The 20,386-nt window shown below is 48.0% G+C and overlaps 1 protein-coding gene across 5 annotated transcripts in view; it reads left to right on the top strand.

The window, feature by feature from the left end:
* Gas7 (growth arrest specific 7) overlaps positions 1 to 20,386 on the top strand; it is a 224,066-nt gene that overhangs the window by 156,186 nt on the left and 47,494 nt on the right. For all 5 annotated transcript variants that reach the window (XM_051180355.1, XM_051180358.1, XM_051180356.1 and 2 more), the window contains exon 3: positions 13,573 to 13,653. In XM_051180355.1, the coding sequence (XP_051036312.1) occupies positions 13,573 to 13,653 (81 nt within the window). The remainder of the gene's footprint in view (positions 1 to 13,572; positions 13,654 to 20,386) is intronic.

Raw genomic sequence — 20,386 nt, 5'->3', positions numbered from 1 at the left:
GTCACACCTTTTGCTGGAAGTCCTCTACACAAGGATTAGCAAGGCAGAGAGGCTGAAGTTAATAAATGCTGTGTTTCTCAGAAAACAATTCGATAAGGTGCCGTGTAAATAGTTGATACTGCCTTAGAGAGGAGGTTTTTCAGAGCATGTGAGCCATGCAGTCTTCCATGAAGAAGTCAAGGACACCCTCCCTGAGTCAGGGTCATGGGAGAATGATCCGTAGCCAATCTGATGGCCCTGGGTGGGTTGACTGTTCAGAGGACAGTTTGGCTCGGGATTGGTCTTGTAAGAGGACTGGTTTGGACTGGTGTGGTCTTGTTGGAGGACTAGAAGGCTGCTTATGGTGGCTTTTAGGAACCGTAGTTAGCAGAGCTTGAAGGGTCTCCGGTAGAAGGACTAGAGAATCAGTCCCTGTGCCTAGGACTTTGGGGTGGCGCTTACCCTCCATTTCTCTCTGAACTTGCCTTTTAACTCTTCAAGAGCAGTTTAGAAAGGACCACCAATAGAAGATAGTCATTTTAGGTTCCACTCTGTAGGACTCTCGGCTGATCCCAGTAGCCACATCCAAGATCTATGAGTATTTGCTCAATCCTACCTACCTACCTACCCATCTACCTATCATCTATCTGTCTACCTACCTATATTTATTGGGGGGGGTGTTTGTTTTTTCTTGGTTTTTAGAGACACGGTTTCTCCGTGTAACAGTCCTGGCTATCCTAGAACTCATTTTATAGACCAGGCTGGCCATGAACTCACTGAGATCTGCCTGCCTCTGCCTCCCAAGTGCTGGGATTGAAGGCATGCACCATCACCATCCAACCTATCTATCGGTTTTTGAGACAGGATCTGACTGTGTAGCCCACTCTGGGTTTATACTCAAAACCCACTTGTATAAGCCTCTGAATTGTGGTCCTGCAGGCATGAGGCAACAGGGGAGTTCTTAGAAAAGATCTCTATCATATGTAGCAAGTGGTTTTAACACTTGCTGTATGATGCTCTTTTAATTCTGATGGGGATTTCTCTTCTTCTGTTTCATATGCATGCTTGCACTGTGGGCATGTGTTTGAACACAGGTGTGTGGAGGTGTACATGAATGTGTGTGTATGTGCTTGTGGAGACCCTAGGGTTTCATCGGAAATATACCTCGATTATTCTTTCACCTTTTTCTTTGTTCTTTGAGGTAGGGTCTCCCAATCAAACCCAGAGCTTGTACCAGGGGTCCCCTGGTTCCACCTTCTGAACTGGGACTATAAGGAAGCTGCCACGCCCACAGGGCGTTTGTGTGAGTTCTGGGGATCCAAACTCTGGTCTTCTTGCTTGTGTGGCAAGCACCTTAACTAGAGCCCTCTCCCCTGCCCTGATTGAAATATTTTAACTAAATTTTTATATAAAGGTTAGCCAACTTTATATGATTTCTTCTTTTTGATGCTATGGTCTAAAATGCACTTGCCCACAAAATACAGTGATATCTCTCTTCTAGGTCTTTGGGCCTCTGAAATGCCTTCCTGGATTGTTCCCTTTACCCTGAAAAGTTTAAATCCATGTGGAAATAATTTCAAAAGATGTACGCGAAACAACTTTCTATTTCCTTTTGTTATAACAGCACTTGTCCATTAGCTCTCGCCACTGCCCTGGAAAGCGCCTGTGACGAACTTGTTCTGTCTGCATGAGCCTGTTGTCCTTTCCATCGCCTGTCTTCTTTATTCCTGTGCCAATGCGATGCAGATTTTCCACCCCCTGCAAGTATCTCGCCTGCTCACTTAAAGAAAGTGCTTTATGGCTACACCCGAGCATATGGGAAATTCTAAAGTCACTACTCACGAACACTGGGGAAGTTGTCATACAAAATGAAGGTTACTTAGGCAGAAGCACCATATTACGACCCTTGGTGGGATTGCTAATGCATGGCTTGTAGATGCCGTGTGGATCCACTGGATGTGGGACGTGATTCAGTCCCGGGTGAGGTAGAAGGTGCAGTATTTGATTGCATCACTATGTGCAGTGTGTACTTTTAAACCAATGTTGTGTTTATTCCTGGAGTTTTCTATTTAACATTTTTTGGGGCATGGTAGGCCTTAGGTAAGTGAAGCCATAGTGAGTAAAACCATACACAAAAGGGGGAGAGGGGCCATTGTGTGTAGTAACACATTCAGGTGGGGTGGACTGTTAAAATAATCTTTTTATTTTAGTCCCATTTTCAGGGTAAGTCCTCAGGGTGTTCTGTCAACCCTTGCCGTATATAAGGAAGCACTTTCCACAGTTGCCCTACGTGAGGAAGCACATACCTTTGCTTGTGCCTCCTCATGCCGGTGACGACTTTTGTGTTCATAGCAATGCACTGTCTCCATTGGTACTGCAGACAGACAGACTTCACTTGCTCTCACAGCAAGGAATGCCATTCTAGCAGTATTTAATTACTTCCTGGTAGGTGGACACTGGGATGCTTCACAGAGCTGTTCTGCTCTAGGGAAAAAAAAAAAAAACACTAAAGAAAAACAAAACCAAAATAAGAAATACCTGTTATTTGATGACACACCTAGAACCTAGAACTGCTGTGTGGGTGAAAGGAATTTTGACAGGCACCTGCAAACGTCTTTCCAGGAGAGTTAGCCCCCCTACCCTTACCCCCTACCCCTACTTCTCCAGATTTGCATCAAGAATGGTCATTCTAGAAGGATCTTATTTATCCTATGAACGAAACTGTGATGTTTGTTAGTCTAGTTTATGTTTCTCCAATTCTGAGGGAGATGAGTAAGTTTTCATGTTTACTGGTCATTATACTTTGTTGTATTTTTCTATAAACTACCCATATATGTCGTTTGCTCTTTTATTCGTTAATTCATTTTATGTATAGTGAGAATTTTGGAGATTCCATAAATTGCCCTATATTTCTACCATGTATCTCACCTGATCCTGCGTCTGACCCACCCCATGGGGCCTGTCTGGTCCTGCCAGTGATGGGATTCCATGGCGATATTACCATGGGCTCCCTGGGTTTTCCCCACCGGTGACTCATCACGGAGATTGCCAAATAAAAACAATCGTTCCTGGGTCCCAGTTCCACTGACTAAACCCAATGTCTAGGCTCGGAGCCTAGGAATCTGCACTTCACACCAATGGCCTTAGTGATTTCTAATGTAGAACTGGCTTCAGGAAATGAACCTGGAGCACAGGTACTACACCTAGGCTCTGGTTTGGGAAGATGAGGCTTGGGATTTGGTAAGGTTTCCTTCTTGGCATCTGCCTCCCGTTTTCTCAGCTGTAACAGGGGCCTAATAGCCGTGAGCTGCCGGTTGGCTGGCTGCATATACCTGTCAGCTCAGGGGCAAGGCATGCTTTTCCCACACTGCAGTCAAGCCTCACTACCCCTCCACCAGAGAGGGGCAGGCAAGCCCCTGTTAAATGGTCTCAGGATCCCTCGATGTCTGTGTAGGTTCCGCACATCTCCAGACCGCCATGCAGCCTGGGGCTGATCAGAGCTGGCTGTGTCAGAGCGGCAGAGGAGCAATCTGAGTTACCCAGTGTTGTCCTCAACCTCTATCTGCTGTAAAAATGAGCACAAATCTCCCTCCCTGTGAATCCCAGAATTGTTACAAAGATCTTGTGAGCTGCAGGGTGGTAGGAAGGGGGATCACTAAAGATGTCTCTGGCTCTAAGGGATACTCCAACAGCTCAGCCATGCTAAAGGAAGTGTCCAAACTCATCTTTATTCCTGGTGTGGTGTGGTAAGAGGGACCCTTCCTCACCTCTTTTTTTTGTTTGTTTGTTTGTTTGTTCTGGGAGATGCTTTCCATGAAGAGATGAAAACGAGGGTAGGGAGTGGTGAGGCAGGGGCTTGACATCTGGGAGGGATCAGGGAGGCAGAGGAGGGGATCACAGTTCTAGACAGGGTTCTTGTCCCTTGAAGCTCATTGTAGGTCAGCAGCTGCGGTGTGCCCTGTGTGCCCTCCGGGATCCGTTTGGAGGTACAAGGACCCTGACAGATGGTAGAAACACTCTTCTCTCAAGGGTCTTCCTGGGCCAAGGCTCAGATCTGGAAGGCTGGCCCGGCAGTCCTTGTCAGGCAGGGACCAGTGGGTTGATACTAGCGAGAAGTATTTGTGGTTTTCTATTTGCTAAGGGTCAGGTCCTGGCACATGCATGGGAATAGGATGGCATTGCTCTGAGCTGGCACATGAATAACCAGAGAGAAGCTTCCCAAGCAAGGGTCTCTTTATGGAGCTGCCATTAGATGGTTCAGGAATGATCTGTAAGCCCTCATGAGAATCATGCATGGAGGAGGCTGGTTCTTTGGCTATGGTCATGAGGACAGCTTTGCCCACATATCCTGATTCCCCTGACTTTGACTACCCGCGGATATTAGTTTTTGTGATGGTTTGCTCTTTTTACTCTTTGGCCCTTTTGAGGGGCTTACCACCAAACTCCCAAATAAATCACTCATGGAGGTTTTTTGTTTGTTATGACTGTCCAGCCTTAGCTTGGCTTATTTCTAGCCAGCTTTTCTTATCTTAAATTAACCCACCTACCTTTTCCCTCTGGACTCTTATCTTTTTTACTTCTGTATTTCTTACTTTCCTTCTTACCCTGTGGCTGGCTGGGTGACTCGCCTCTGACTCCTCCTGTCCTTGTTCTCTTGCTGTTCTCTCCTTCTATTTATCCTCTCTACCTACCAGCCCTGCCTATCCTCGCTCCTGCCTCACTATTGGCTGTTCATCTCTGCAAATGCAGCATAAACAAAAGTCACACACCTTAAAATAATTTCCTACCACACTTAGTAGTACCCTTGCTCTTAATGTCAAAGCTGGTGCCACCATGCTGTCTGCCAAGGTCCATGGGTGGTCTCTACCCCATTCTTGCTGATAACAGCCTCAGTTTCCAGTATTCCCTCGGAGAGTGTCAGAGAAGAGCTCAGGATTGTCTCAACCGCTGCAGGATTAGCAGGTTGCATAGAAAGTAAGACAGCAGAGGCCATATAATAGTTCAGTCCAAGAGACCAGCTCAGGGATGACTGTTGGATTGTGTTGCTTCAGTGTTCAAAGCAGGACACTCAAAACAAGAGCCATCATCCTTTCAGGGATTGGTAAGATCTTGGGCAGACAAAGGAATTCCCCAGAGAATGCACCATGCAGGTCCCTGGAACCCGTCCTCTGAGTGCAGGCTCAGATGATCTAGGGTGGGGCCTGAGAATTGCATGTCTAACAAGTTTCTGATAATGCTGATGCTCCAGGCCCCCTGGACCATACTTTTAGAACCATTTTTCCTATTGAGCTCACCCATTCCTAGTGTATCAGATCTCATCTTCTCCCCTGCCCACCCTGTCCTCTTCAGCCATACCATTCTTCTTGCTGTTCTGAGAAGATGGCAGGCATGTTTTTGTCCCAGAACCTTCTCCTTGTTCCTTGAGTCTGGAATTCTCTACCCTCTGATAAGTGAGTGCAAAGCTGGTTTCTTCCTGATAGTGGTAGGTTGCTTCCAAGATGGCTCCCAGTACACCTACCTCCTGCTACTCATATCCCTTCCTTTTGTAGGCTCTATCAAAAGTCCTGATGGAGTGGGACCTATGGGATTAGGTCATAGCAGTCTTGTAGCTTCTGCCTTTCTCTTTCTTGGCTCACTTGTTCTGGAGTAAATTAGTTGTCATTTTATGTATAGCTCAATAGCAATGAATTTTGACTTCTGATGTCACTACTTCATCTACCAACTTCTGGGAGTCCCTGAACTAGTGCCACCTTACTAAGACCACTAAGTCTTGACCCTCAGAAATCATGTGAGACAATAAACATATCATGTTTACAGATGCTAATTTGGGAGAGGCATGCTATAGACACCTAATCAACCTCTTTCATGTCTTTCCTTAAACATTTCTTTCTCGTGAGGCTTTCCTTGATTATTGTATTAGCATAAAAGGGAAGGAAGGTCTGTTTTAATTCATGGTGTCAGAGATATCTGTCCCTCATGGCAGGACAGTTTATTGCATGTCCAACAGGAAGCAGAGAAAGGAAATACAGAGAGGAGCTGGGGTAAGAAAGCCACCAAAGACACATGCCAGTTACATACTTCATCTAAATACTGTGCATGCACACACCTCTTGCTTGCTACCAGTTCCTAATAACACCATGAGTTCATCAATGGATTAAGCATTCACTAATTCAGAGCCCTCATGAGCTATTCCTCACTGGAAAAAAATCTCACAGACATGTTCACAAGTGTACTTCACAAATCTTGTAGGCATTTATTAACCCAGTCACACTGACAATGGAGACTGTCACCTGTTAACATGATAGTGTCCTTCTAATACTAACATCTGTCCCCTTCCTTGCTTTCTTTTCTTTTTTCTTTTTGTTTCCATTTCACAGTGTGTGTGTGTGTGTGTGTGTGTTTTTGTGTACACGCACACGCATTCGTGCATAGGTATGCATAGCCATGCATATGTGTGTTGGCATACATATGGGAACATGCATGTGGAAGGGTACATGTATACATATGTGTATGCCTTTGGAGGCCAAGGTTCAAGGTTGAAGTTGGAGAATCATTTCTCTTCTACCTTATTCACTGAGGCAGGGTCCTTCAATCAAACCCAGAGCTGGCTGATGTGACTAGTTTAGCCAGTCAGCTTGCAGCATACATCCCATGTCCACCTGCTGAGACTGAAATTACAGACAGGATACTGTGTCCCACCTGGCATCTTACAGGGCTTCTAGGGATCTGAACTCCATTCTCATGCTTGCAGGCCAGTGCTTTAACCACTGAGCCATTTCCCTAATGTTTTATTATCTTTACGATGTACTAACCTAAGCCTAATTTAATGTGTCTTCTGGTACAACTCCCTCCCCACAACCCTTCAAAAATGTTTTCATTAATGCAGACTTACACACACACACACACACACACACACACACACACACACACAGTGAAAGATAGAGAAGAGAGAGAGATTTTCCAACTTTACAATGAGTTGGTTTATGAAGGTATTAAATGCATTTGTGAGGACAGTGGATTTAGTAGGACATAACCCCATCATAAGTTAAGGTGCACATATATACATACTTATTTAAAATTGTAAGATAGAGTATTTATTTATTTTTGGTTTCTTTTGAAACAGGGTTTCACTATGTAGCCTTAGCTAGCTTGGCACTTGCTATGTAGTCCAGGCTGGCCTTGAACTCATGAAGATCCACTTATCTGCCTCTGCCTCCCAAGTGCTGGGATTAAAGGCCTATGTCACCATGCCTAACAAGATAGGAGACTTTAACAATCATAAAAGTAGAGTGATATCATGATCAGTAAATTTTAAGTCAAAGATAGAAGGGGAGATTGTTTAATCTGTTGTTTCTCTGCAGTGACAGAGCAATACCAGACACAGTGAGCCCCCACCTTTATGTTTTGGGAATGGCGAGTATATTAATTTTGGGGATGGTTCTCCACTTGAGTGGCTATGTGGTTAAACAGCATCATTTTGCTGCAGCTCAAGGGCCTGAGCACAGAGCTCAGACATGACAAGCGTGGCTTTTCATGATAGCCTTTGATACCACAGTCTCAGAAAGGCCTTGTCTTACTGAGGCCTCAGTTTCCTTCATTCCAAATGAAAGGAGAGCAACTGTTTTGTGACTGTTGGGGTAGACCCTGGATGTCACCCAGCATAAGCAGCTGTTCAGAGAGAAGATCTCTCCTGGTCTGAGGGTGAGGTTGGAGCCTAAGGCTCACTTCGTTTTAAGAGGCCTTTGGTGCTTTGGAACCAGAGACTCCTAACTAGAAGACAGTGAATAGCAGGAATCCAGCACACAGGAGCAGGGAAGGAGGCCTGACTGGGCTTGCATCCTGGGGCTGCAAACTCACATCGTGGGAAAGTAGTGATTGCAGACCCAGCATCTGACACTCAGTTTACAGAAGATGTCCTTGGGCAGGACTTCAGGGTTCCAGCAACTCTCCTAGGATGACTTACATTCCTGGTTGGTGCCAGGGACTACCAAGGAGCTGGGCAACTTGGGGGGATGCAGCTCCTGACTAGGGAGGGACAGGGAATAGAAAGGTCATCTGCATAAGCCTGGTTGCATACCAGGCAGACCCTCCTTGAAGGAAAAAGCCACTGCTGGGACCACCACTAAACAAAGGAATGTAGCTCAGTTGGTAGAGAGTTTGCCTAGCACACACCCAGCCCTGGGATGGGTCCCCAGCACTACATTAATTGATCATGGTGGCTTGTGCCCATAACGCCAGCATTCAGGAGATAGAGGCAGGACGCTCAGAAATTCAAGGTCATCTTCTGCTACACAGTGAATATAAGGCCAACCTGGGCTGTACACGAGCCTTTGTCTCAAAGGGGGGGGGGCAGGGAACACTAAAGAAAGAGAAAGGAATAAAGAGACAGACAGGAGGGGATGTCAGAGCTTGCTCATGCTGGCTAGCATCTATTATTTCACCCAAGGCTTCTCAGAGCAGAAGAAAGCCACCACATGAGCCTGAAGCTAAGCCATTGTAGGAAAGGGTGAGAACTATTTGAAGACACAAGGGCTTATAGATGGACCCATGGCAAACACTCAGGACCAGTGATGAAGTCCAGGGTGGCCTGTTGCTTCCCCAATAGAAATGCGTGCCCCAGTGCAGGAAGTATTAGTATTTTAAGGGGCTCAGAAGCCTGGAGGTGACTGTTTGGAATTAATAGCTCCTGCCTCACCCACCATCTAACCATTTAATCATAATTATTGTATTAAAGAGCAGACACCTGTGCTTCAAAAGCTGGATTTACATGACATTCAACTTTTTATCTGTTCTCTCTTCGAAGCTTTGTTCTCCTAAGGCCAGGCCCATAAGCTACTGTGAGGGATGAGCATTCATGGCTCTTGGCGTGGGCCATAAGAAAACAAGCTCCCTGATCTGGCTTCGTTTGTGTATGTCTGGCTGCCCTGGTTTCAGTGGACAAGGTCCGCCGAAGGGAATGGTCGTCATTAGGAGAGTGGGTTCTGAGGGTATTGGGTTTGGTGGGAAAAGGGTCCCCAGGGAATGGGTCACTCCTTTCATTCTGACCTCACTGCAACTTACACAGTGTGCAGGGCCCTTATAACAGCAACTCAGTTCCAGCCTGGGCAGCCACCTGGAGTGACTCAGATCTGAGCAATGGAAGTCCAGAGAATGCAGGAGAGCCTTGGTCTGGGTTCCTTCTGCTCTCAAACACCTCTTCAGTCTTGCTTGGTGTAGACCGAGAGCCTGGCCACTTAAGCAGATTATAAGGTCTTCATTGCAGAAGACCTGGAAGTGGCTTCCTCCCTCTGGATGGTGTCACCTGTAGGATTGGGCCCTGTTAGTGTGATCATGCTGCCAGAGCCCTAGTGTTCTCTCCAGATGGTCTGGCTGTGTTCCATTACTGCTCCAGGCCTATAGTTGTCCTCAAGGTCTTGTCAGATCTGGACAAGCCCAGGAAACAGGCTGGGCTGTAACTTCAGGCAGATTCCCTGCCCTTGCTGCTGGAGACTGGAGAAGAGGGATACAACATTTCCAGGGCACTGGGAGTGACCCAGGTCAGAGAGTGCAGGGACAGAAACCTTGACCAGGAACCTCTCGGAGAGCAAGTTTCTACCTGCATGCTGGCTTCTCTCTGTGGGTTTTAACACACTTTCAACAGACTCCTAAGCTACAGGATGCCCTAACGGTTCCCACCTTCCCAACACTGCAACACTTTAATACAGTTCCTCATGCTATAGTGACCCCAACCATAAAATATTTCATGCTACTTCATAACTGTAATTTTGCTACTATTATGATCTGTAATGTAAATATCTGCTGTGCAGGATATCTGATATGAGACACCCTCCAAAGGGGTTAAAACCTGCCCACAGCCTGCCTTGGAGGGAGCCAGCAGGGACCACAGTGACTCAGGCTCTGCTTTTATCTCTCCCTGCTTGTTCATGGCTTATGGTTAGCAGGTACCAGAAGGATGGATAGATGAGAGCAAGAACTAGGACCCTGTGGTGGCCAGAAGATGAAATAGCAGAATAAGTACATCAGCTGGAGATGGGAGTGTGAAGTGTTCTTTCTTCTAAAATAAGGTCAGTGGCCTCAGCCACCAAAGGAATGAAGTCAGTAGCACAAACAAATGGGACATGGTTCTCTGGGGACCTTCTGTGAGCTTAGGTATAAGGGGTTTATCCCTGGATTGCTGAGGTGCACACCAGGTGGGGGTTGTCCACACACCATCACATTGTCCAGCCCTGTTGGCTGGTGAGGGACCATGTGTGAGGAGTGAACCAGACAGGGCTGTTGTACTCGTGGTGGACAAACTACGGATGACAAAGTGAAAACCCGTGACCCTCCAAGGACTGGAATATGTGTGCTTTCTCGGCCCTGGCTCAAGTTCCCAGACAAATCTGAGGTGGATGTCTGTGCAGAAGGGCCAGCAGGGTGGATGCTAGGGAGGCAGGCACCCTGGGGAAGCTGGCAAGCAATCTAGAGGGTGGCACTGACCACGCTCTGCAGCTCTATCTAGAGCTCTGGGGGAGGGGCCACCTCAGAAATTTGCTAGGACCTTGGACTACCCCACTCTGACTAATGTCTACATGTGTACCTCCATTTCCCACCCACCCCCAGCATCACCTTTGGTGAGCCAGCATCCTGAGAGGAATTCACTGGTGAGCAGCTGCAGGGGTGGAGTGCTAAGCTGCCATACCCGCTCTGGTAGCTTTGTTGGTGGTGGTTTTGTTTTTTTGGAGGGCAAAGAGTCTCTGGCCTAGAGAAAGGAAGTAATCTTGGAAGTCTGCATGGCAGAGGAGGCACTTCTTAAATATACAAGATGGTGATTTCTAGGCACAAGAGTAGGCAAAGAGAATAAGAGTAGAGGCATGTTTAAAAAACCAGCAGGGTGGGCTAACTGGACCTGCAGAAAAGACAGTCTGCACAGGCAGACAGGGACAGAATGCAGGTGTCGCTTACTGGGAGAACTGGATTGTCCTCTGTCACCTTTGTACCTGGTTGGGAAGGGACTTTCACAAGTGAGTAACTCAAGACAAGAGACAGGTTCTGGGACTTGCAGTCTACTAGCCCTGGGCTTGGGAAGTAGAAGGGAGAGGCAGGGAGATCAGGCCATGGAGGGAGAAGGAAGGACACGAGGACCAGTGACCCACTGATGGGAGGGGAGTTACAGGCTAGAATCAGTTTGATGAGGAAAAGCAGAGCAGGGTGGCACTGGTAGAGCATACAGTTTCTGCTTGCTGACCTTGCACTGGGGAAACCAGGACACCAGGACTGGAGGGGAAGGCCAGGGCTGACCCTGGCTGATGCTGTAAACTTGGGTGCAGTTTGCCTCCCAAGCAAGCTGGGAGGAGTCTTCCTTACAGGGAGCTGGGTTAGAGAAGCTTCCTAAGAGAGCTCCTGCACCCCCTTTTTTTGTGTAACCCAGAGTCTCATGTGAAAAGTCTGAGTCCTACCCCTATCTCATCTCTCTTTGCTCTAGGATGCCCCCTCCTCCCTCTCCAGCTTGTCTTCTCTACTCATGTGCCTTCCCTCTGTTGAAGAAGAAAGGGACCATGTTACCATGCTAAGTCAACTCCCCAGAGCCCTCAGTCCATGCCCCCTAAAACACAGACACATTTTTCTTGTTGGTTTTGCTTGTTTTGTTTTTTGAGACAGGGTTTCTCTGTGTAACAGCGCTGGCTGTCTTGAAACTTGCTTTGTAGGCCAGGCTGGCCTCGAACTCACAGATTCTCCTGCCTCTACCTCCTGAGTGCTGGGATTAAAGGCATGCACCACCACTGCCTGGCTGGCCACAGACATGATTTTAAGACTGCCCACCAAAGGCTGGAGGCAAGACCTTTGGTGGCTGGTGTGAGTAGCCTGGGGTTCCACAGAGGTTGAGGTAGAAGCCAAGGGAGGACTCAAGTTGGATTCACAGTCAGGGATAACCAAAAAAGGGAAGCTGTTTTTGTTTTCACCATCTGAAACAATTGACTTTTTCAGTGATAGGAGTTTTTATTGGATTATGTTATATCCATCCATATTTTGTTTAATTTTAAAAAGATCTTTTGGCTGAAGCCTGGCCGTGTAACAGCGAGTGCTGATGCTGCCGCTGTTGTGAAATTCACTTTGCAGAAGGGGAACCTGAAGCCCTGAGCACTGGAGAACTGGCTCAGATTGTACTGGTCACCAGTGGCAAGCTGGAGTGCAGACCCCTTCACTTGCCGCTGCCATGACCCCTGGACTGTCCAGCCCCCTGGAGTGACCTGAACAGGGAGCTTAGGTTCTCTTTCAAAGGTGGATTCGCACGTTCTCAGTCAGCAGTCACTTGTGGTGGCACACATGTGCAATCCTGTCAGTCCAGAGGCTGAGGCAGGAAGATCACTGCAAGTCCAAGGCTAGCCTAGACAAGACCCTCAAAAACACCACCAAAAGATCCCCCCAAATAACAAAAAGTCTATGCGCAGTAAATGAATGGACACCTGGGTACCAAACTGTAGGGAATGTCAACCTCTGAGTGTGGGACTATGGGTAATATTTGCTTCTTCCTAGCTTGTCCTGTATTCTCAGAATGTGTATAGTGAGAAAGTTTTGTTTGTCTCCAGGTAGAGCCTTACTAAATTGTCCAGAACTGCCTTTAATTCACTCTGCAGCTCAAGCTTTAAAAACTCTCTCTCTCTCTCTCTCTCTCTCTCTCTCTCTCTCTCTCTCTCTGTGTGTGTGTGTGTGTGTGTGTGTGTGTGTGTGTGTGTGTGTATTCTTTGCATCTACCTTGTGGGTCCCAGGGTTTGAAGTCAGGCCACCTGGCTTGGTAGCAAGTGACTTTATCTGCTAAGCCATCTTGCTAAGCCCTGACTTTAAGCTTTTGTTTCTCCTGCCTCAGCTTCCCTAGCTGAGGGATTACAGATGTGGGCCACCACACCTGACTAAAGGAAGTCATTATTTTTAGCACCAGGTAATGTTATCGGAAGCCCACTCACAGCCCTATGTTCTGGGGGACAGTGATAGACCTGCAGTGTTAGTTTCTGATCAGCTTGTGTAGCTGAGTCTCTGGACAGGTGGCCAGGAAGACCACCAAAAACTGTACTTCAACCAATGTGTGGTCATGGAATCTCTACACAGTAATAAAACCCACTCTCCAAGTCACTCCTCTGTACTTCTGCCCCAGGGCTCCCATCTCTAGTCCCAGAATCCCCAGCTACACACAGGGTATTTCTTCTCAAAGCCTATGGTAACCTCAAACCCCAAAGTGCAAAGCAAAGAACCTTGGTCTATAGAAAGATGGTCCTTGGCCAATGGGTGAGCCCCAGGCATCTTCACACTCTACTGTTCTGTCCTTAGTTAGGTGGTTTGTTTTTGTTTTCAGAGTCATGGTGTCATCATGTAGCCAGAGTGACTTGTGATTCTCCTGCCTCGGTCTCCCAAGTGCAGATGGCAGTCATATGCCCCATCCCATTATATATGCCAAAAGGGGTGGGGTTGGAGAATAGGGGTTATAAGCAGGAAGCAGGTTCCCATGGGGCTGAGATAAGGAAGGAAGGTGACCTGCCACCTCTGGCTCACTCTGCTCTGTGTCACTTGGGTACCATCATGGGATTCTCAAAGTGATCTTGTTTTTCCTTTGACTAGAGACCACCTGGGAACGGCCCAGCAATTCTCCTGGGATTTCAGCCAGCCCTGGCCCTCACAGGAGCTCTCTGCCTCCAACAGGTAAGATCTATTGGGCTGCTTTGGGTCAGTGGGAGGGCTACACACCCACTTTCACAGGGAAGCTGAGACTGGGTCCTAGGCTCTGAGACCTGGTATGGAATCTTGTGGACTACACATGGAGATGGTCCAGAACAGATCCCTGAAGCCTGCTTACCAACATGATGGCAGGACTAGCTATAGCTCTGGGTTCTTTACGACTGAAGTGCTTAGGAGGCTGGGTTAGGTGAGAGATTGGAGATCTTTCCGGTCCAGTGCGGAACAGCTCCCACTGAGGAGTGGAAGCTAAAAGAAGGTGGGGATTTACAGGGGAATTCTTGAACAGAATGTTCTGGAAAGGAAGTGGGATTGTTTGAGAGGATGTGAGTTATCTGCAGAGGTAGCTGGGGAGCTGAGTGGAGGCATTTGAGATATAGGTATAGGTATGAGGATTGTGCAGAAATGTCTTAGGTGACAGCTGGTTCTTAGATGTGAGGACAAAGGTTTCGGGGCTTGCCACCAGGGAGAACAGCTTTTGATTTCTTCTGGTTTCCCTCCTCCAGACAGGCTCTGTTTGGGGACCTCAACCTCTCAGTCTGCATCAGGGTGTATGGTGTTACTGTGTTCAGAGTTCTTCTCCCTGTTGATGTGCTCAGGGGAGGGGATGGGTGTCTCCAAGTCTTCACACAGAGCCTGGCTTCACTGTTACATGTATTCACAAGTCACCAGTTGCCTTCACACAGAAACTGCTACACTACACACACAGGCTTATCTGTGCCCTGTGCATCACCTATGGGGACTGGCCTCCAGGATGGAGCATTAGGTGAAGCTGGCTTAGACCTCTGTAGAGGCCTCCAATTCACAGACTCTCACTTGATGCCTCAGAAGCATGCCAAGAGCACTCTGTAGCCCAACATCAAGTGCGCTGGGCCTCTAAAGGGTTAAGAATGGTGGGGACATAGTTAAGAGGATCAGAAGGGGCCTGGGCAATGGCTGTCCACGCCTCCTAGCATGGCATTTCCCAAGTGTAAGGTCATAGAGTGCTGCATAACCAGCACTCTGGCAAAGAGACTCAGTGGTCAGGCTCTCTTTGGAGGGTTTGGGGGGGGGGGGGACACACCCTGTTCTGGAAAAGACCTGGATGAGTCAGCACATTTTATAGGGGACTCCAACTGTGTTCACGCATTCCCAGCCCCTCCCTTACTCGCCAGCCTGTCTGATCTCAACCCAGAGAGGCTTTGCCTTCTAGGGGGCATTAAGCAGCGTCTGTGACTACACGGGGAAAGGCATCGTCTAGGAAGAGTCCAGAGGTCTTGCTAAATGTCCCACAGGGCACAGGAGAGGTCCACAACAAAGACTCCGGGGCTTACAACAGTGGGAGTTAAGGAACTGTTCTGGGAGACAGGACCCCCACTCGGCACTGCCCACAGCAGTGGCCTTGGTCTTTCACAGGCCCCTGGGCTATGGCCTGTGAGAAGAGGGAAGACTATCAGGCAGGAAGAATCTGTCTTGGATCCTGAGACCCCACTCTATGGTTTCACACCAATTGTAATGTGGGGCCTCAAGAGCTGTATAGTCTATCCCAACTGGGGGGCACGGGAGGAGGAAGCCCTCCCCCGCCTTAGTGCTATTTAAAATTTAAGTTTGCCTACTGTCAGTGGCCGTCTTAATTTGAGAGATTATAACTTGTTTCCTGGGGTCTCAGCCATGTTGTTTCTCCCACCATGCCTCTTTTTCACCATTCATATATTAGGAGCCCAGAGGGTGATCATGGCAGAGGCCTGCCTGACCTAGATTCATGACTTTGATACTGTTCACTATGGAGCAGAAAGATGTGTCAGCTGCCTGCCCTCCCTCCTGCCACCTTCCTTACGTCTGCTCTCCGCCTTCCATCCTTGTTCTAATCTCATCCTGTTGCTGTGATAAAACCTCTTATCAAAAATAATGCAAGGGAGGAAAAGGTTTATTTCAGCTTTAGGTCTCAGTCCATTGCCGAGGGAAGTCAGGGCAGGAGCTCAGACAAGAACTTGAAACAGAGACCTTGGAGAAACACTGTTGGCTGGCTTGCTCACAGTTAGCTAGCTTTCTTATACAGCCCTCAACCACCTGCCTCGGGATGGTGCCTCCCACAGTGGGCCCCCCACAAGCATGCTTAAGCTCCAGTCAGCTCTGGGGAATTCCTCAGTGGAGGTTTCCCTCTCATATGACTCTAGGTTGTGTCAAGGTAACAGTTAAAGCTAACTAGGACAAGTCTCTGTTCCCCCTGTATCATCCTTCTTCTATCCATCTCCCACCATCCATCCCCTCCTCTTCTCTTCCCTCCTTCTCATCATCCTCCCCTTTCCCACCCTCTCCCATCGTCTTCCCTTCATTATCCAACCACCACCCTTCACCCACCTCCATCCATCCTCTAACTCCCCACCCTCCTTCTTCCTTCTGTCTTCACTCCACCCACTTTCCTCCCTCCCTTCATCCACTCTATCCTTCTTCCATCCTCCCCATCCATTCCCCATCCTCCCTCTGTCCTCCATCTTCCCTCCATCCTCATGTACCATTCCAAGGACAGCAGGGTCTGCTGTGTGCTGTAATCTTCTTTCCTCACATTTGAATCCAAGTCTCTTAGGTAGTGTCCACTCTATTTCTCTGTAGGGGATCACAAGGTTTCTGGTTTGTCTGTTGTTGCATTTTGTTTTGTTTTCCTGGCTCTTTTTCTCATTTAGTTTGACAGAGATTGGACTTTATTAATGTGTGTGTGTGTGTGTAAAGTGTGAGTGTCAGCGTGTGTGCCACCATGTCAGAGGTCAGAAGACAGTTTGCGGGGGTGAGGGGATGTCTCTCCTTCCACTGTGGACAATTAGATTGTCAGGCTCGTCCATCAAGTGCATTTACCTACTGAGCCAGCATGTGGACCCTGTCAGCCACCTTTATCAGTAAATATGCCACCGTTGCCCATTCCTGCCTCCACCTCTATCACTAATAATGCCACAGTTTCCCATCCCCAGGGAACAGACATCCTGGGGGGGAGTCAGACAAGCAAGCACAAAGGAAATAGGCCAGGTGATCCCTGCACGCTCTAACAAGGAGTGGAAGTGAGGCAACATGGCAGTGGCTGGGGAATGGGGACCATATGGAAGAAGTGACATTTAGGACAAGATTTAGGATATGGAAGTGTTGGTGAGGAGTGGAAGAGTCAGTGAATCTGACCAGGAACAACCAGGTCAAAGATCGCAAGGCTTGGTAACAGAATGAGGGTGGCGGCTGGTCCGGACAGGAGGGAGGCGGGACAGGGTCTGTCAAGCCAGGTGAGCTGAGAGAGGGGCACACTGGCTTTCCTGTTGCGTGCGGAGGTGGGAAGGAGGGAACGGCCGAAGGGTGAGCAGTACCGACTTCATGAGCAGCTGCCAGGCTACACCAGCGCTCTGCTTTCTCTTAGTAGTGGAGAAGTTTTACACTGTGTGTGTGTGTGTGTGTGTGTGTGTGTGTGTGTGTGTGTGTGTGTGTGTAAAAGGCAGTGAAGAAAACCAAATCACATTTCCTGACCAGAGACCACAGACATCCCTCCGGCCCCTCCTGAAGGAAAGCATGGAACACTAAACAATGTTGGGATACCACGGATTAACCCCACTAAGCTGCACAGGGGTGGGGTGGGGTGGGGTGGGGGTGGCTTTAATTCCAGGGGCCCTCCTGCCCTCCACAGGGTCTTCAGGCTCAGGGCAGAGCTGGTTCATTCCTCTCACAATTAACAAAAATAGCCAGGTTCCTGGCTGGGGAGGAGAGAGCTAGCTATATACCTGAGCCCTCGGGACCATTCTCCTTTTTAAATGTTGGGTGATATTTACGATGACTACCGGGCTGGGGACCTGGCCCACGTTACCTCTTTTAATGTCACCAGAGTTAAGGAGCCCTGTGGATTCAGTGGCTTTACTAGTGCTGCCTACCGCCAGGCTTTCCAAATGAAAAGCCATTCAGTCTACAACACAACTCCTGAGAGCCTTTCAGTGACTGCTGGTAACATCAAACTCCCTCTCTGGGCTGCTTTAGCATGTATTGTGGAAGGATTGGCTTGTGGAGAGAGAAACTGTCTCAGACACAGGGGAGGAAAATGGGGCAAGGAATGGCCTTCTTTACGTGTCATGCCTGAGGTCACTTGTAGGGTGAGGGTCAGCAGAGAGAAGCGCTATCCCTCCCTGTAGGGCTTGTGAGGGTCATGAACACAGTCTGTACCTTGTGCTCAATACCGAGGCCACTGGCCATTTGTGATCCTGGTATGTGTGCTACGACAAAAAAAAAAAAAAAAGAAAGAAAAAAAAAACTGGAATTTAACTTACTTAATTTAATAACTTTTAAGATCTTTGGGAACAATTTTATGCTTACAAACAAGTAGAATAAAAATAGCACAGAAATTCTCTGTACAGCCTTTCTTTTCTAATTAATTTTTTTAGAAGAGGATGGTAGCATTGGGGATGAGACCCAGGGCCTCATGTAGGCTAGGCAAGCCCTCTACCACTAAGCTACAGTCTAAGGTTGCCCGATATATCATCCTTTCAGTTTCCCCTATGAATGTCCATCACAGCCAGAGTCCGTTTGTCCGAACCAGGAAGTGGGCCTCATGCACTACTCTTAACTAAATGTCAGACTTTATTTGAACTTGATAAGTTTTCTATGAGTGCACTTTTTCTAGTCTATGATGCTTCATTTAGGTTTTAATTAAATAAGGTTTGTTTAAAAATCACCTGTAGCCAGTGGATGGTGCATCCTCCAGAGCAAATGTTCCAAGGGAGCTCCCACCTGAGCCTCTGGCTTGGGGTATGCCCTGAACTGGTGGGGTTTTGTTTGTTTTGTTTTGTTTTAAAGATAGAAACACTTATTACTTACCTAGACTGCCCTGGTAGGGAATAGGGAAGGGTGTTTGGGAAAACAGGGTTTAGGACCAGTCTTTGCCAGTCTTAGGCAATGGGCTGTTAGGGGTTATTCTTGAGTCTCTAGAAGCCCAAGGGGACCAGGGTACAGGGGAGAGGCCCAGGATTTGGGAGGAGCCTGAGAAGTGAGCTTGGGGAGTATGCAGCACACAGCCATGTCTCCCAAGCAGAGACTGGAAGTGCCTCCAAGCCACGCCCTCATGCTCAGCCCTAAGCCAGGAAGCTCTGGATGCTTGCCTTGGCCACTCAGGAGCAGGCCTCTCCAACATTACAGGTTCACAAGTGTTCAAACTGAAAGTTTACTCCACAACCTGAATCAGACCTCTGTTGCCATCAAGGAAGGAGGCCATGGTTCTCCCTGTTGGAAAGGGGCTAATCTCTTTAGAACCTGTGATTCTGGTGAATAAACCTCCAAGGAGTTTGAGGAAATTGATTCCCCCATGTTGCCCTAGGTTTTCACCCAGTCACAGCCACAGGAGAAAATGTACTGTGAACTTTATCTTTGGAAGCACAGTCTACATTCTAGACACCCAAGACAGACAATAAAGACCAAGTGGCTAGACAGAAGTTTCTGGAACAAAAGGCTATTCATATATATATAAAACTGACTCCCCCTGAATGGCCTGATGAAGACCCTGAATTCTCTGAAGAAGCTGAGTTTGAAAAGGCACCTGCAAGGCATGCTAGGAGCATGCTGGGAGCATGCTGGGGTCATGCTGGGGCTGAAAGGTGCAGAGCTAGGCCTACTTACAACCAAGTGCTTACCACAGAATCCACTCTAGTGTTCTCCTGCAGCTGCAGCTGTGGTTCTCAAAAGTGTCATTGCTCTAGATGATTCTGTATGTGAATCCCTCTCTCTCTCTCTCTCTCTCTCTCTCTCTCTCTCTCTCTCTCTCTGTGTGTGTGTGTGTGTGTGTGTGTGTGTGTGTGTGTGTACTGGACACTTCTGCCCATGATATCCATAGCACACATAAGTACATATAAAGAATACTCTCAAAAGTGGCGTACCACAGTGCCTTTTCTCATTTCCCCACCCAGTTCTGTGCTCTTTATGGTAGACTAATCCTCGATCAATTAATTTTACTTCCCTCTCAGAGGCTGGAGGCCTTGGGTGCCCCCCAGTTGGGCTTCCTTTATCCTGTGGCCAGTGGCTGGTGAATTAGGAGTCCAGAGGGCGGGCTGCTCCTGGGAAAGGGCCCTGGGTCTCATGGGCTTTAACTGTTCTCATTTTCACTGGTAGGCTTTCTGAACATGCCCGCCTGGAGTAGAGAGAGAGACACATAACACGGCAGGGTCAGGAGAGAACTGCTGTGTGGGGAGAAATGGTTGAATGGAAAATTAGTTTTTCTTCCCAGTAATTGTTTTGACATGAGCAGTAATTAGCCAACAGCTGACAGACTAGAATTGAAGAAAGAACAAGGGGCTGGATTAAAGGCAGAATGCCTGGGCATTAGCAGGCTCCTGGCAGGGCTGGGAGCCAGGGGAGCCAGGGGAGCCAGGGCTGGGTGGCAGGGTGCAGCTTATAGAATGTACCTAGTGATTTCTGGGGAATGAGTGGGGGTCAGAAGGGCATCCTCTGCCCTCAAAGATCTGGGGAACAGCCTGGGCTTATAGGGACCCGATGATAACAAGTTTAGTGGCATCATTACCTGCTCAGAGAAAACATGTTTTATTTATCACCAGACAGAGCTGTGGTTTGTCTCTGTGGTATAAAGGATCAGAGTGTACAGACTGACAAACCAATCTCATGTTTCTAGGTGTTGGGATAACTGTGGCTGACTATTTTCTTAGAGCATGAACGTGCTCATAAAACCATCTGGGCCTGGTGCCTTTTAGAG

Source organism: Phodopus roborovskii, unplaced genomic scaffold, assembly GCF_943737965.1.
Source record: "Phodopus roborovskii unplaced genomic scaffold, PHOROB, whole genome shotgun sequence".
Lineage (NCBI taxonomy): Eukaryota > Metazoa > Chordata > Mammalia > Rodentia > Cricetidae > Phodopus > Phodopus roborovskii.
The sequence above is the reverse complement of the archived record's forward strand: the minus strand, read 5'-3'. Positions and strand labels throughout refer to the sequence as shown.